The sequence below is a fragment of the Anser brachyrhynchus genome (genome assembly GCF_964034855.1).
Source record: "Anser brachyrhynchus genome assembly, contig: SCAFFOLD_149, whole genome shotgun sequence".
NCBI lineage: Eukaryota > Metazoa > Chordata > Aves > Anseriformes > Anatidae > Anser > Anser brachyrhynchus.
In genome coordinates, this window is record NW_027664114.1 from 112,083 (window position 1) to 131,032 (window position 18,950).

Sequence of the window (18,950 nt, forward strand, 5' to 3'; positions counted from 1 at the left end):
ACAGGAGTTCTAATAAAGACTGAAATATTTACATATGCCACCTCTTACTTAATTTATGACATTGGAAATAGCAATGGGAAGTCAGAATGAAAGAAAACACATACACATAGTTTATCTTTCCTCTCTTTCCCTCTTTGTGTCCCCATTTTGTATTTCCCCTTTCTCACTCCTAACTGAGGCTTGTCATGGAGGAATCTAAATTGAAAAAAAAAAAAAAAAAAAAAGGTAGGGGAGACGATAAAGTCCCTCAAGCTCCTTATTCTAATATTTTCTCACAAAGTGAAAATGTTGGGAAAATCTGCAGAAAACTTAACTAATGGGGACTTCATAAGCTTTGTGTTTGTGTTGGAAAGGCCAAAAAGAAGGCTCATTTTAAAAAGGCTATATAGTTACTGGATTACTAAAGTTAGTTGTAAATTTTCTGTCACAACAATTTGAAAGAGAAAAGTTTGACTCCTTTTAACAAAACAACTATTCAACCAAAAAGACAAAATACGTGAAAAGTCTCAAGACTTTACCAAAAGAATCACTGAGACCATGTTGCACCATAGACACATACAATCATAGCAGAGAGCTAGATTAATTCAAGGAAATCTGATACATCCTCCCAGAAGGGACCACACTTGCAATTTCCGAATTGTTTAAAAAAATAACATCAGTTTAAAAAAAAAAAATCAATTTATGGCTGTCAGTGTTTCTAATTACTTTTCCCTCCAACAAGCTTTACAATCTCCGTTAAAATTTTTCTCAAATGGAAAAAAAAATCTGTAAGGTATTCAGGGGTTTATGTGGCAGCACCACTATGCTTTGCCGTCCCTTCAGACTAGCCCTTCAAACCAATAATTCTTTCAAGTGTTTGTCTTGTTCTTACAGACAGTTATCTACGAGCTACCTCTGCAGCTACAGCTCAGCAAACTCCCTATGGCCCTCAACATCCACAGCCTATTACTGCTATAATCCATTTGACCTATGTATTGCAGTTCTTCTGATTTCACTCATGTGGAAGAAAAAACAAAACAAAACAAAAAAAAACCAAAACAAACAAACAAAAACACAACACTTTGACTGTTTAGCCTTAAATATTTTATAAATATTCCATATTTTTGAAATGCAACATATTGCTAATATATTTTTGCATTATTTTAGTTCTCATTACCAACCATGAAGTTATACAAAGTGAAAAGCAGCAATTGCCTTTAGATGACCTAACAGATGGCAGTGATACACTTTCCCTAATACATGGTAATAATATACTTGCTATGGGATCTGGTTGTTTCCACCAAGGATTAAGAAAAGAACTGAGGAACAGTTCTTCCCTACGAAAAAAGACAGCTGTATGGGGGTGGGGATGTAGAGGTGCTTTTTGTTTGTTTTCAGAAATAACATAGAAAATAATGCCAAGAAAGACAAGATTTTTATGAACGAGTAGAGGTCATGAAAATACAACTAAGGGACTGATATATGTGCCTTACCTCCTCCCTCTGGGTTCAACAGCTCCACTTTAAACGTTTTTTCTAATTCAGGAATAGTATTATCAGTGATGTTAACAGTAATGTACTTGTATCTTTCTCCTGGCTGAAATTCCAGTGTACCCACAACAGCCTGCAATATAAGAGCTCTTCATATTTTTGTTCAAGTCTAATGTTTTCATCCATATAAAAAAAAGAAACAGAACCTTCATTTTGTCTTTTTCAAAACATCTACTTTTCCTCACTTAAGCTTTAAAAAAAAATCTGAAAAATCTGTTTTACAAAAGAAAAAAAAAAAGAAGAAGACATCTAAGTTGACATACTGGTGAGCATCTGCATTCATGTACATTTTTCTTATTTTTCTGCACAAATGATCAGTTGGACAAGCAAGTGCAGATACATGCAGGTTATTTTGCTAGGCATATACAAATCCCAGTATGTACAAGCATAATGTTAACCTGTACATGCACTTGAATAATATGGTCTGTAACAACAGCAAAACTCACAAATTGCTACACTGGAAACTCTGTTAAGAAAAAAAAAAAAAGTTCAAAACCAGAGGCTTTTCCTAGACAATGCAACTTACTGCAGAGAAAAGAATGGAGAAGTCACATGATGTATATTTTTAAGTGAATATTACATATCCATTTGCCACATCACCTTGTAAAGTAGTCTTTCTGTGAAAGAATCATAGCTGGGCTAGAGCAGTCAAACTGAAAGCTATCTCCACGATAAATAACTCTAATTAATTCCAAAACAATTATACCACCTTGGCAGTTGCCATACCTGATAATCTTTGGGACTGAAAGCTGTGACTGGCACTGTTCTGTATTCCACCAGAACTGTTCCAAGAAGGCCTTGTGCACGAACTACCAGTAATCTGACGTGTCCAGCTTCTTCTTTAATAGTAATATGGGGCACAGAAGAGGCTGGAAGAATCATTTTATCACCTGGCTGAGGAGGTGGCCCCACAGAGAACTGGAGCAGACCTGGAAGACAAGAATTACTACTTACATGGCTTTTCATAACAAATTTTAAAGATGATAAACAATTTAAATAAAGTGATTGATAACATATCTTGTGATGGTTCTGAAATTAAAAACCACATATACCAGTATACCCTTAAGCCTCAATCACACTATTTCCAGAGATGTGCTGTGTGCCTTACCCTCTCTCACTGATATTCTTGTCAGTCTTGATAAAAGGCACAGCACAATAATAAAACCTTCTCTTCCCAAAAGAGCCTCACAGGCCACGGTTTTGCGTATTTACTGGTACAAGACATATGGAGAAATGACTCTCATTGTCAGGAATTCTCATTTGATGAAAAACCTGGACAGGATCAACTACATGCAGAGCCTTTATTTGCCCTCACAAGAGAATCATTGCTTGTTTGGGCAGGGAAGATTTGAGGCCTTTCTGTAAAATTATAAAAGAAAACTAATTCAGTATTCATTCATGTATATAAACAATGAATTAATTCAAGTTAGATAAAGTGGAATATATGAGATTGCTTCCTCAACTATTACAACCAAGCAAAGTTTTCATCTGACTGGAAAGAACTACACAATAATCTGAAACAAAGCTGTATAATTCCCATCATTGTTACCGTATGGGTGGTCACTGGCTTTGATGCTGATATCAGTAGTTTCCTTTTCTGGATCTATACTTGCTCCACTGGTAGGAGTTGAACCTAGTTTCCCATCTCCAGACACTGCAGAGACTAATGTCACACGGAAATATTCATTTAACTCCGGAATGTCATCATCAATAACATGCAAATTTAACACCTAGAGAAGGACCAAATCATGGAGAAATCAAACCATGCAACATTCTTTGATTAGTCAGTCAGCTGTATCTGCTGTATAGTTCTGAAAGCAAAGGACACTATTTTTGCTCTCCACATAAATTCAACTAATTTCTAAGATAACATTTTATGTCTAGAATATGCTTTCCAAAAACAATGCTTCCAAGCTACTGGAAATGGAAGGCATATTTTCTGAATTGTTTCAAACTACATAAATAAGTGATAATAAATACTTGTTTGGTTGGTTTTGTATATCTTCACAAAAGCAGAGTTTAATTTCCATGTACTGAACATGAAATATCTGATAAATTTTAAAATCTTTTTGAAATTATGCTTATGAAGAGACATTACAGTGATTAATCCAATTTAGAGAGCAAATAAATTGAGCTTATTATACCACCTGACACTTTGACCTGCAGATCATACGATTTACTAACATAACCTTGCTCTAAACACGCTAACACATTCACTTCAGAAAATTCCATCTTTCTTTATGTTTCGATATGGTCGGACAAACATATAGAAAACATTTAAGTAGCTGATCATATTTAGAGGCATGGTAATGAGTAGATTACAAATGTCAGTTGAAAGTCCCTTAGGATATCCCACCTGAAGAGCAGCTTGCTACCAGCCCGTTTCTTAGAGCCATGCACATTAGCTCCTCTGTATGTATGCAGTAAATTGGACCAGTAAGCTGTGTAGCAAGAGCCTACATCAGCCATTTTCTGCCACTAGATAGAGTAATGTGGGCCTCGTCTATGTTGCCATGCTAGAAAAGCTTTGGAAATTTCTGCTATATATGATTGTATGAAATGCAGTAATATCATTTCACAGAGAAATAAAGCTGAATGAACAAACTATTATAACATGAATGAACTATTTTCAGATACCACACGCTTTTGCCAGTCATTACATTATCCAGATTCACAGTTCTAGTGAAGTCACTGGGATCCCTGCAAATGACTTCAGCGAATTTGAGTCCACATTGACTTCTGCAGCCTGATATAAGTGAAACTGAGGATGGTATTTTCTACTCACAATTCATCCTTATTATACAAACAATAATAGAAAGTGTATGTTGTTTCTACAGTACTGTGGTCCCGCACCACTTCTTCAAATAAATTTAACAATTCTGTGCTGTACATCAGGATTGAATTCATTGAAACAGATTATTTTTATTTCTATTTCTAGCACACGCTGTTTATTACCACAGAATTTTAATCATAGGACAGCCCACGTTGGATGGGACATCAAAAGATGAAGTTCAATGTTTCATGGAAAAAAAAAAAATAGATGAAATAATCCAGCACCATGTTCAACTGCATCTTAAGCACCCCTGGTGATGGGAATTCTACCATAGAACCATACATTGGTTTGGGCTGGAAGGGACCTTAAAGCCCACCCAGCGCCACCCCCTGCCATGGGCAGGGACACCTCCCCCCAGCCCAGGCTGCCCTCAGCCCCATCCAGCCTGGCCTTGGGCTCTGCCAGGGATGGGGCAGCCGCAGCTCCTCTGGGCAGCCTGGGCCTGGGCCTCACCGCCCTCTGAGGGAAGAATTTCCTCCTTCGCCCCCTCCCTCGCCCTGCTGCCCACGCTGCTGTTGGTGCAGCCCAGGGTACGGGTGGCTTTCTGGGCTGCAAGCACACATTGCCGGCTCATGTCGAGCTTCTCATCAACCACCACGCCCAGGTCCTTCCCCCCCCAAGGGGTGCTCTCAGTGCTTTCTCTGCCCAGCCTGTGTTTGTGCTTGGGATTGCCCTGGCCCAGATGCTGAGGTCGGGACAACCCGACCCTGTCCCTAAGGAAGTCGTTCCAGTAGTTGTAAAAAATTTCAAGACAAAACCTCTCCCACTCTATCTTTGTACTCTTTGCCCTCTGTCTTCTCCTGTGGTTTCTTGAGAAGAGAGAGCCTCTGTCAACTCTGGAGCTGCCCTTTAGGTACTGTAATAATGGGATCAAAGTCCCCTTCTAAAGGGTGAAAAGATCTAACCCCTTGAGTCTTTCCTTAGAGGACAGGTTCTCCAGCTCTTTGATCATCTTTCTGGCCCTCTTTTGGACCTCCAGTCTGCCCACATAATTTTTTAATTGTGGGCCTCTGTAGCTTTGAATTCCTACTCTTCAGTGTATCCTGGTATCCTGGTATTTCTTTTTTCTTTTTCTTTTTTTTTTAAACTAATTCAGATAAGGAATTTCGTAAGACTTTTAGAAAGCTTTCTCAGAAGCAGCTAAAGCTTCCCTTATGTATCATTTCTCTTTCTCTCCCCCAACTCAGAGATGCAATTCTGATTACCAATTTCAGGTGTCTCTAAGGCCAGAATATTGAATAATTTCCTTATGTTCCAGTTGCTCGCACACTTTATGCAGAGGAATAGATTAAAGCAGACAGTAATCATTTCAGGGAGACTCAAAAACAGCTATTGTTACAAGAACACCTTTAATCTCCTGTTTCTGATTTTGAATTTAAAAGGAGACAGAACCTGGATAGCCTTGAGTGCAAGAACAGCAATGAATCTTACTATTGCCTATTTAATTGTTGTGGACATAAATTTGAGTTACAACACTCAGATCAAACCTGATCATTTTCCAATTTCGAAAGTACATGGACTATCTACACTTTTTAAAGTATATGTACACATACACATAAATACAGTTAATATTTTTTATGTATATGTACATATATCTAATATGTACATGCACACATGGTGACTTTTGAACTGACATATACACAGAGCTACAAATAACACTTTCTTGTTGTCAGGGATGGAAAAAAAGAAAGAAAGAAAATATATATATAACAAAAAAATAACAACATAAAATAACAAAATAAAAAATAATAATAAGAAAAGCCATGTGAAGTAAACACTCTCTAGTATGCAAACCAGCCAAGCACCCTCAGAAGGTATTTTCCAGGAGGTTTGTAAAGGACAGGATGAATTGTTAATAGGAAGGTAGGGTTTACCTCTGATCTCTGCCAAGGAACGAATGTGATAGTGCCACTGCTATTAGAAAAATCGGTAACAGAGTAATTAATGCCAGTGGAATCAACCTGTGAGATAATGTACTTTATATACACATAGTCTAGGGCTCCCCTTGTACGCTCCACAACACAGGATATAGTGGAACCTTCATCAGCAGTCTGGAAGAAAGCAAAAATTTGGAACGTTTATTACTGTCAAAGTAAATCAAGGCAATTTCATTAAATAACACGAAAATATTTAATGCCAGACAAATGTTCAAGTAAAAAATTGCTGTCATGTTACTTTCAGCTCTTTTGGAGTGTTAGGAAGCTGAAACTGACCTTGATGCCAATCAGAACAATCCTAGTGGAATCTGCAAAAGTCTGATGCCTCCCTGAGGACTATTAAGGTAACAAATAACAATACACTGCAGTTCGTCCTGGACACAACCCCTTTCCTAAAACTATGCGTCAGAGACAGAATCAATATGCTTGAAATGTACCTGTCGAAAGCAAATGAAACTATTGCTTTATAATAACGTCAATATTGTAATTTTCCTTAGCAATAATTTAAAGAAAGATTTGGATCAGCACTTTCTCTAACCAGACACACTATGGATAGAAATAAACTATACCATCATCATTCAGAAAAACAGATTTTTCTCTTCTACTGTCCTCCTTACAATTCTGTATCTTCACAGATAACATGACTTCTGCAGCGACAACTTCACATCTCTGGAATGAAGCTTTAATTGGTACTGACCTTCTATTTTAGAAAATAACGTTCATAAAATTAACATAGAAAATAATTTTATCTGAAAGTTATTGGAAAGGTTAAAGCTATCTTATGCATTAGATAAATTTCAGGGCTGCTTTGTAAGAAAGCATAGATACTGTGTGTGACTTCAGCTGCCTAGTAGACAGATATGCACAGTTAAACTACTGGTAAAAAAATGCTGTGTTCCTGCATCACCACTAAGAGCTCTAATACTTCCCTGGTGAAATGGACATATGATAGGTGCAAAACAATTACCGTGCCATATAATTATTTTTTTTCTTCATGGTTGGCTGATGATCTGTGGCATCACAGCGTATCAGAGGTACTTGAACCTGAAGGAATCTATTATCATAGCATATGGTAGGCACACAATAAGCAAACTGAACCAAACTGAAAACTAGTATCACTCAGGCAAGACAGTTATTTTAAAAACATCATAAGCACTTTGATTAAAAAAGAATGTAATTAAAGCTCATAAGAGTTCCCAAATGAAAACTATATTAAATTTTTTTTTCCACAAAATAATCCAATACCAGTAGAGATAGCTATCATGTTATTCCCCCTTATAATTGATTAAAGAAGTAAAGAATGATTTATGTTTATTTCAAGCCTCCTCAAAAAGTAGCAAGTTTACACTCTGCATATAGAATGGATACCACTGAAAAAAGATTTCATCTGTTAAAACTAAAACAACAAAAAAAACCACTACTAAATCAACCAACTGACATCAAACATATGCAAATTATAACTTAGTTTATGACAGCAAATGAAGGTGGAAAAATCCATAACACTTTGTCATTGCATGATCTCTAGTAAAATTATCTCAAACACATCATGTGACACAGAAAACTAAAATAAAAATCTTTGCAATAATCCATTCTCAAAAAAAAACCAGAGAAGTAAATCTTACATTTTAACTGGTAACTCAAATGTAACAGAAGTGAAGGTAAAATATTTTTCTAGAAAAAAAAAATTAAGCCTTAGTCTTCAGTTTATATAGTAAACTAAATTTTCTTAACCATTTTTTTCTTTAGTTTTTTAAAATTATATAGTAAATCCCAGTGGAACTGAGGTTGTATTAACAGAACATATGCATCTCCAAATCCTAGGAAAACTTTGCTTAACCACAAAAGCAAACACTGCAAAATCTAGGGTTTGTTCAGGTCACTTGGTCCTGCCATTTAGCTTTCTGTGCCTGAAATATCACCTACAATTTCCATTATGACCACCTTACCTCAGGGATACATGCTCCAGTGAAGCCAAATAAACCATTAGCATTATCACTTTTCTGTATTCTTAATCTTGCTGTGGTGTTTTCTTGTGAAATTCGAGCTCCACCACGCACAGAAATGAGCTTTAGTATGAATAATTCTTCTCCTTCTTCCTCTTTGTCATCCTTTGCAGACACGATGAATGATTTATTGGTCTCTCCTTGCCAATACTCCAAATACCCAGAGACAGGGTGGACATCACTTTTTGCAGGAGTTGCATGAAGTTCATAGATCTCTGCTCGTGTCAACTTACGCTCATAAAGCCTTACATCCTGCATTAACCCTGTGTACCTACTGCTGCCGTTGATTCCTGCTCCAATTCTTACTATTCCTGGACCTGAGAAGGAAATTATAATTTTTTCTCATGTTATTGTATTTGTATGAAACAGTCAGCAACTGACTACCTGTTTTTCTTAAAAACCAATGGTAAACTGTTCATTGTCCCTGGATGAGGAATCATATTGATCTTGAGATCCAAAATCAGGAGGTTCCTTGAGCCTCATCTCAATGTTACAGGTAAGTCCTCACAGGCCAAACAATTCCATCCTATGCTGTCCAAGTTTTTCATCCTATTAGTTCTAGCAGCACATTATCATCATCCCTCATTTTTATAAGTCTTAGAGACTTGAGGCTCCCTCTTTCCTCCACAGATTTTCAGAGCAGAACTGCAACCCCTTTTAGCCCTTGTTTTGCTGAACAAATCCTACTTTGTTTCCCTCTGCTAGGGCAGCTGATCCATTCTGATGATACTCATGATTACTGAATTAACCCTTCTGGACATCCATTTCATCCACCACACTGTAATTCCATGCAAATTCCAAACTCTTTTTACAACAGCATTTATATTTCTCTGTCTCCAAACTATAGGATCACAGCTGCCTCATATTCATTCCTACTCTATCCTATTCTGTGCCATGCTATGCTCTTGTGCTAAAACACACACATCAGCTGTTTTCAGTTGCCTTTCAGAAAACGAAAGAAAACAAACAAACAAAAAAAGCTGTGCTCTTCAGTGTATTGTCATACATATGACACTGAGTGGCAGTTGTAGAGATGAGCAACCACAGGAACTGATAAAAGTCCCAGGGCACAAAGTGGAGGATGCTGAGAAAAACTGGGCTGCTATGCACACCACTGTGTATTACCCAACATTCAACGGAGAGAGATGACATACTTGCCTTACTATTGCATTATCCCCAGACACACGCCATCCCCACTAATAAAGAAAATTTACAGCACAGACATATCCTTCTAGCAATAAAAGCATAATTGCATTTCACATATATTTGTTCTAGAAACCGAGGGAGGGAAAAAAAAAAAACCTCTCAGCCTCTCAGCTTAGCTACAGTACTGCAAGTGTGATGGAAATTACTAATTGCAGAAGTACTATTCTTTTTACAAATGGAAAATTTGATTTCTTAAACTTCAACCTGGAATTTTAAAAGCAGAAATAAAATAGTACACCATACAATTAATAGTCCTCTACTCTCACTCAACATCGCAGCAGTTTGAATTTTTTAGAACATTCACACAATTTCCATAGGCTTTCTGAAAATCCTCAAAGAATTCTTATCCATTCCTTTCAATTAACTTAACAGATATAATCATTTCAGTGTATTTCTTCCACCTTTGAAGTGGCTAGACTATGCATTTCAGAGCTTTATATATGGAGAAAAATAGCAAAGGCTCACCATCAAGAATTGCTTCTCCTTTTAGACTCTTCATTCCTCCCAGAACTAGAATTCCATCAACGTAAAATTCAATTATACTTTCATCCAGAGTAATCAGAACGTGAAGCCAAGTATTCTCATCCAGGTATTTCATGACTGATGTTTTAGCCATGTATGTCATATTGGACCCTAATGCTGTATAATGAAGCACTACAGAAACATGAGAATCATTTGTCTGAATTTTCACACCATAATATAAAGTCCCATTATCGTTATCCTTTTCAACTATATAGCCATCTGTACTGACATTAGGAATTAACCAAGCTGAAAATGTAAAATTGGTTACTGCATTATTTCCATTGTTATGGGTATTCAGGACCGATAATGCCAAATGCATCCTCTTTTCCACTGAAATACAGAGCGTCTGTTCCACTGTGATGGCGCCTCATGTGGGGCTGTGATTGTACTGAGCTTGGGAATGATCCAAGCAACAAGAAATCTACCATTGATGGCAGTCCAGCTTGGAAGGTACTAGACAGTATTTCCCAACCTAGTCGGACAACACCAAAGGTGCCTTGCTGTCTCCAGATGGTGAAGTCCGTAATATAGGAAAGGTCATCTTCAGAAAGAGTATCTTCCACTATCTCTCTGTCCTGGCTCTCTGGATCTATAACAAACACTCCAAAAGGGTCATCATTGAAAGGGATCATGACAGTTACAGTAGGACTGGTTTCAGATAACTGACCACCAGGACCAGGAGACCCACCTGCGTAATAGAAGTTAGAGTAAAAGTTAATGATTAAACAACACACTCAGAAAAAAGTTTCAAAGTACTTTTTTTTTTTTTTAATAAAACAAGTTTCTAAAAAAACCTCAAACCCTCCTTTAAGATCCTCTGGACTTATAGCAAATGATCTAACTTGAAAATTACATAGGTTAATTGTATTATTCTTAAAACACTGTGCTGATGTAATTTCAGTAGAAAACAAACCCACATGCTATTTTTCAGCTGTAAAACACACAGATGTCTTTCAGGTGAAACATGACAAGGTCCATCTTTTCTTAATTAGCCAATAAGGTAGGTTACCTTTGATTCGTTTGATAAGCATGGGGGCCAAATTCAATTCTTGTATTGCTCAAAGACTTACAGGAATAGAGAATGGCAAAATCTTGCCTGTTGCCTCTGATACAGAAGTACATACACCTTGCAGAAACAGTAACCAGTTGTGTGTTAAAACTGCTGCCCAGTCCTGGTGTTAGTCATCTATCTTTGCACAGTAAGAATTCATGATATGAAGATCATGTTGTGAATGGAGAATCTCCGTGTTCAAAGTGTACAGTGATCTACCTGTTATAAGCAGGAAATCTTTTGTACATCCGTATGGACTTCACTTACAGGAAAGGCCAACACACATTTTCACTTGTATCAGAGCACAGAAGACCATGAATAGTACTAAAGTGGAATTAATCCAGATTAGGAAATGTGTCCAGTAGCAATTTAAAGTTGTAATTTAAGTCATGTGAAGTGGTAACTACAAGTATTTTACCTCCTCTAGGGAAACAAACAAACAAAAAAGCAACCTCTATTATGGTAGACACACATAACCTTTAATACCTTTGTTATTTCTTTGTTAGTATCTTTGTTTTATATTTTGTGCATGGAGATCTATGTATCTGAAATTCAGAACTCTTGGTTTTTGAAATGAAACTTCTGAACTTTAAGAAGTTTAATTTCAAAAACCAAGAGGCATCCCTTTTAAAGTTCAGATCACCAAAATGTGTTTAACAGTAATTCGGGAACTGAGTAACTCTCTATATATGGAAATCAAGATTAAATGAAAAATAAGACCTAAAACCTTACCAGAAAAGCATAGGATATCAAGACATGATTCAAAGCAATGCTCTTTCTAGTGTTGGTTTCTTTTTGATTGATTAAACATAACTCTTTTCTACCAGATATGAAGGAAATGGTGATATGGAAGACAATACCTGAAGCATTCACCAACTTTAGAATGTAAAATTCATTGAATTCAGGAATTCTATCTGAAATGGCACGTAGTGTTATTGACTTCGACCTTTCACCATCCATGAAGCACACAGTCCCATAAGTTTCATAGAATTCTTCTCCTGGCTTCAGTGCAGAGTTATTATCAAACAACTGCCAGGTCAAAGAAACATTGCCGAAGTGTCCTCTGTGTCTCAAAATCCTGTTCAGTGATACAGAAAGAATGAGAGTCCTGGCAGGCATGCATCAGCGTTGAGTAGAAAAGGAAAATGTGGAGACTCCTTTTACTGTAATCTTCCTTACAGTAAGAAGTAATATACTATGTAATATAAAGTAAAATGCTAATATACTACAACTGTTCCATGAAGCCTTCCTTTTAAAGGCAACCACTTTTGCAGTACAATTCTACTCCCGGAATACGTACTTTAGAAAACAGAAGTAGCATACGCAGGTCCATGCAGAATACTACTGTGAAGCTACACATCACTGTGTCTTGTAATTCCAATTTATAATAATAAATATGAATGCATAATAGTTCAGAAAGTTAACATTAAAAATTAATATACTTGGACACTCTTAGACAGGAAAGAGAATCATCTACATTTAACCACAAACGTTTCTCCTTTCAGTCATCAAGTCTACTTAAACTTTTTCTTACACTTGTATTAAATTAGAATTACATTCTACGGCTTTCAGAAATCTACTGTTATTTGTGATTAAGAACGTAGTAAATGAAAAGATTTTTTTTTTTTTGGTAACTATCTGCTAACACAATTACACTAATTTCAAAAAGGCACTACAAATAAAAAGTGACCCATACAGTGCCTTTATTAAGAGTGCGCTTACATACAGGAAGTTTGCTTCTGTCGGTTTGCACGGTGACATAAAATGCCTTATAAATAGATTATATCAGGTTGAAGAATTAGTTCAGCTAAACTAGTCCAGCCACAGCAACACATTTATGTTGTTTCTGCTTCCAAAGGTTTTTCTTCTGTGGCGTTAACCAGGGTGCTCTATCCCAGCTGTGTAGCGCTGCTGCACTAACTCCAATTACCTCATTAAAACCTCTGTGTTTTCGGTGGTTTGGTTACATGCTACTTTGACCACTTTTTTATATGCTACACAACTGTCAAAGTAGTGACAGTATGGAAGAGACAGATCCCTAGTAAATATATTTTATCAATGATGACTGAGCAGGTTCCTCAGATGTTGGAGATCTTGGTATCCTATAATTCCATAAAGCACCTGTATATAAGCATGTTTACATCAAAACAATATTCTTAACACCACCAAATCCACAAAAATTATCCTGCAGATTAGACTATAAAGGACAAAAAAACAACAAAGCCCAAAACAGTGAACAGCACAACAACAAACACACAATGAACTTAATATCCTCTTTTCTTGAGACTATTCATATTTCAGATGTATTGGCACAAGCATAAAGAACCAATTCACAGCCATAAGCATCTGCTTCAAGGCTTTAAAACAAACAGACAAAAAAAAAAGGATGATTTTTTAAATGCAAGAAGAACCTCTTCCCTAACTATTTGCACTATCGCATTTATTGTGACCTAACTTCTCTTTACAGCCTGTCTCAAGATTTCTTAACGAAAAATCATTTTTTCATCCAATTAAAACCCCATAGTAAATTTATGAAATGAATGTAACAAGGCGAGATGCCAAGTGCATTCAATTTTTAACCCTGCTAATTCTTCAATATATCATGGTGGCACAAAGGAAAATACTTTCAAAGGTCAGACTAATGAAGAGTGTCACATCCGGACTTTAAGTATAGATTTCAATCTGTAATTAACAGATAAAAGAAAAAAAAATACAAAAACAGAAAGAAAGAATACAGTAGTTTGCAGTTGAAAATTTCAAAGATGGGTACAAAAAGCCACCTAGTGCCACACAGTTTTATTTAGCTATTTGTTGAGTGGTTTTTTTTCTTTTTCTGTCAGCCTAGGTTATATTGTGCTCAATCATTCAGATTTTTCTGTATCTACAGGTTCCTGAGATTATAACAGAACATCAATGCTGAAGTCTTATTTAGTTACATTTCAACATGAGCTTCTGTGCACTTTTTAATATTTACTGTGTACTCCATAGTATTACAGGTGATGTCTTCAACACATTACAAATCATTTAATCCAAAATTTTGTAAAACTGTTTTTCTATAGTGCACTTCTATCAATGCACACTTGTGCATTTGATTTAATCAAAGTGCTATTTATAAAGTACCACATACACCAGTTCCAAAAGAGTGCAAAGATATTCTTTAAACGTTACTTACCAAAAAATGTTACTTTTGCCTTCTTCAACTGGCTTCTCTAAAGGTTCCAAAGAGAAAATTCCATTAGGATCATCATTTGCTTCAATAATAACTGTTGCCATTCCAGCCTTAAAGATAACTGTATCTCCTAAAAAAGAGGACAATTATTATTATTAAAATTGGAATCAGAAATGTAGGTAACTCTAAATCCAATTATGTTTTCTACTCACTACAATTGCTTTTATACAAAGAAAAGGACAATTATAAAAGTCAGTGAAAAACAGAATTTGAGGTATTCAGCAGCAGGCAAATCAGAGTAAAAGTATTTAAGTAGTGTACCATCCAGAGAGCAAGACGTAAGATTTTCAGGAAAAATGACATGAACTGAGAAGATGTGATTCTTACTACACAGTATCCTTGCATGTAGTTGTTATGTGAGGTAACATTTTCTGTTTGATCATCTGGACAAGTCAAAAGAATAAGATATTCAGAGGTACAGAATAAAAGAGTAAGGTATTCAGAGAGCCCCGACCTTCTTTAGACCTAGAAGAAAAGTATTGCATTTAAACTAAATACAAGCTATGAGCAATGTCTAAGAGTTTATTCACTCCCATATCAAAGAATATCTAAAAGGAAGAAACATAAGATTCTTATTATGTAGATGGGAAGCTAGCAGGATTTCAGTGTGCATATTAGTACAGGTAAATATTAAGGGATGTTAATTCTAACTCCATTGCATTGTCCATAGATGAACATAATGTGTCCACACCCACCCCATTTTTTGTCTTCTTTGAAAGTGTCCGACTAAATTTTGTTCCACGTTAAACAATGTGCTTATTCCTCTAACTTCATATACCTCTATTTGTATTTTCTCTCAGGAACAACAGTCCCCAAAAAAATTTCAGAACAGTCAAGGCCACTGTATGTAACCAATCATAGAAAGAAAACCAACTTTTGCTTTCAGGAATATGTATAGAAATATTCTTTATTCTTAGTGATTCTAGAATGGCTGTAAAACTATATGATGCTCATTTTAGAGGAAAAAGGAGGCTATGGATACCCATTCCCCATGTGCTAGGAGAAAAGCCATGATATGTTCCCAATGGGGTAGTATTGGGAGCTACCAGTAGATCCTGAAGAAAGTTATTAAAGTAGAAAGAGACAACAAAAGAGAAAACTTATGAAGGAAGAAGAATGGTTTTGTCTAATCCTTTCCCTAGTCTGATATTTTATAAGAGACCTGGGTACTACAGTGAATACCAGCCGACCTTGGGAAATAGCTTAGCTGCCTTATACTCAAATTACTGCTTTCCCTGTCAACCTCTGGCTGCCTGCTACCAATGTTCAGGGAAGGATTCAACTCAAGATCAATGCTGCCTTGTGAGAAACTCACAGGCCAGCCGCAGGGTGTCCACTGTAGCATGACCTCAATCACTTCAGTCTTATCGACTGCTAAAGACTAAGACCATCAGAGACTGTAATGAGAACTAAGATGCTTAGCGTGCTTACAGATGAAGAAATCTAATTTTAGGTTTCCTAATCTTGAATTGAATACCTGGTAGGTATTTTACTTTGAGAACGTGTCACACAATCTGAAGGTATAGTCTGATGGTTAATTGCCATCATCTTTCTTTGCTTTATTAAATTACAGCCCCTCAGGTTTCAATGGCTGATTCAATACAGCTTTGCTTTGCATTGCAAAGATTTGCAGCAGATTCAGAGCCTGTTATTACCTCTCAACTAGAGAACAGTAAAAAATGAAGGGCAGTAAATTAAAATTTGATAACACAATTGCAAATGACTCTCCCACAACACCATGAGTTTTGTTGGAGCTAGGTGTGGGGAGGGTCTTTATTAAATACTTAGGGCTCTGGAAAAATTATGAATTTCTTATACTTCACTTTTATTTTCTCATGTATATTACATAACAGTGATAATTTATTCTAAAAGATATGTATTTCAAAAACGTGAGGAATGGGCTGAATAATTTTGGTCATTCCTTTTTAAGTGTAAACTTTGAAAAATAAATAAATAAACAAAAATACGTTATTTCTAAGGTAATAAATCCTTTCTTTAGAGGTGGTCCCCTGGGTAAATTGTGACATATATTTTTCTGCAAATTAAGCCTTTTAAAACTATAGTCTCAGAGTGAAAAAAATGTATGCATACTTTTCGCTACTAATAAAATAGAGCAATTACATACCCTTCCTCCAAAATATGGCAGTTCTGTTTGTTTTTACAAAAATCATGTAGTTTTGTAATACACTCTGGAGCATGAAAAAAATAACTAAAAGAATACCTCTTTTCCTAAGACTGTTGGGTACTAAATTTTGTTTTTTTTTTTTTTGCTTTGTGTTTTTGTATTGAAGTCCATCTAATTTGGAGCATTTATATTTGAAAAGGGACTTTCACTCCAGTTGTTTTTGCAGGCAAAGTATCGACTCTATCATTTGATTTTTGTTTCCAATAAAATAATTAAGGATGAAAATTCAAACACAGTATGCATTTATTGTATAAAAATCTTGAAGCAAACATTATTCGTATAATTCTTGGCATTTAAATATTGCTTTATGATAAGACCAAGATACTAAGAAATTGCCAGCAAAAAAAAAAAAAAAAAAAAAGGAAGACTTACCTGTAGAATTGAAAAGGATAATATAAAATGTTTCATCAGTTTCAGGGGTATCATCATCGTTGATATACACAGATAAATTCTGCTCCCTTTCTCCAACATCAAACAAAATGACACTGTTCTTTCCACTGGGAACAAAGTCTCCCTCTTCAGCTGTTGCATCTCCATTAACAGTAATATACTGGACAACAACAGCGACATCAGCAGATCCATTCCTTAGGACTGTAAAGTTTGCAACACTTCCTTCTTGAACACTCACTGTCACAGGTTCTGAAAATACAAAAGCAACAAATCTGTCTGAGTTCAAGCCTGAGTTGCTTGCATTTGCTCTGTTTTCTTAATTCTCTCTAGTAGGATCTTCCTCTTCAATGAAACAATAAGATGTATGTGATAAAGGTAGGAAATAATTCAGGTACGAGAGAATATTTTGTACCTTGCCTCCTAACTGATCTCAACATCAACAAAGAGAAAAATGACACACACAAAAAAATGGGAAGGTTCTGAAGGAAACAAATATAAACTAAATACAAAAAAAAAAAAAAGTTTGGGGAGCTTTTCCACTTGCTCTTTTGGGATTACGATTTCGCAATGATCTGGTTTGTGAAAAAAATCCGTTTTAGGTAGTGTATGTATTCCACATTTATAAACAATAATATCTAACCTGCAAAATAAATGGGATCATCATTCTTTGTTATTTGTAAAATTGCAGTGGTTACATTGCCCAGCCTGGCTCCACCGGTAGCATTGAATAAACTGATGGTGAATACTTCCTCCTCTTCAGGCACCTGAAAGTATTAAGACATTAATTTCTAGCATACAAAACACTGAAGAATTTAAAATGAAAAGTTAGGGGGATTAATAAGCCAGAGATTTCTGAGTGTTGTTTTTATTTGTCAGTCCTTATGTGTCTCAAGAGGGATGATAATTCATACAGTTATACAGAAATTATCATCCATCTACAGTTTTTGTAAGTAAGTCCCTTCCTCTTTATCTTGCACAGATGACCCAAAAGTTACCTTCCAGTTTTATGTTTCTGATACATGTAGTTTTTTTTACAGCTTTATTTATTTATCATTAGGTGTAATCTTTCTTATATTACTTCAAATTTATCAGCATATAGGATTAGGATTGAAATTAGGATTCCAGTTATCAAGATACGAGTTTCAGTCAAACTTTCCTATAACTTTACCACAGTACAATTACTCTCAGCTTCTACCTTTTTTGTTTAGAGGTATGCACAGCTTCTGAAATTTCTCTATGATTTGCAGACATTATCTCAGTTCTACCCAAGTATTTTGATATTTCCTACAAGTTATTAGGCTCTTGAGAAACACACATTCCTTTTTTCTCCTTATACTCTAATGTTTTAGTACTTACTCTTTGTCCCATATTCTCACCCCAAAACACTGTAAAAGTGTTTACCTCATCTGGCAGTGAGTAAATGGTGATATTTTTTGAAAACTCCAGATTATCAAATAAAATAGTCCCTTGCTCTGGATAGACGTCATTGGTACATGCTAGATCAACAACCCAAGACACACTAACATTTCCATAGTTTCCTTGATTTCTTACAACTCTGTAAACAGCTAAAAAACATAAACAGAGTCAGTGTGCATATTCAGAGCAACAGAAATCAAAAAGGAACATCTGAAACATCTGAAACTGAGAAAAAGGAAATACAATAATAACCAATTTCACTTCTTATGAAACCAGTAACATGTTGGAGTGCTACAGAAAAGGACACACAAAGACAGATTACTAAAGCAGTGCAAACTGCTTTAATTTCACATGTTAATTCTTGCCTGTAAAAGTAATTGATAACTGAATAGATCAATTAAAATCACCCATAGGAAGATTTAACTCTATGTTTCTCTTATATAACACCCCATTCTTCATTCTCCACAAACAGAGCTACTACCTCCACGTTGCACTTTGCACATACATCAGTACTCCATCCCTCCTGTCTGGAAAATTCTCTAGCAATCCTTTTTACTCAGTTAATCCCTCTGTTTTTCCACACCCATACTTCTCCACTTCACTCTCCGCTGCTCATCTTGCTTGGCATTGTACCAATCTGTAAAGTCCT

The 18,950-nt window shown here is 35.9% G+C and overlaps 1 protein-coding gene across 1 annotated transcript in view; it reads right to left on the minus strand.

The window, feature by feature from the left end:
- LOC308186276 (adhesion G-protein coupled receptor V1-like) overlaps positions 1–18,950 on the minus strand; it is a 79,849-nt gene that overhangs the window by 32,231 nt on the left and 28,668 nt on the right. The window contains 12 exon segments of the mRNA XM_080608409.1: positions 1,473–1,602; positions 2,256–2,458; positions 3,079–3,259; positions 6,237–6,413; positions 8,246–8,619; positions 9,974–10,316; positions 10,318–10,718; positions 11,942–12,159; positions 14,254–14,380; positions 16,868–17,134; positions 17,526–17,649; positions 18,287–18,450. Coding sequence (XP_080464535.1) covers positions 1,473–1,602; positions 2,256–2,458; positions 3,079–3,259; positions 6,237–6,413; positions 8,246–8,619; positions 9,974–10,316; positions 10,318–10,718; positions 11,942–12,159; positions 14,254–14,380; positions 16,868–17,134; positions 17,526–17,649; positions 18,287–18,450 — 2,709 coding nt within the window.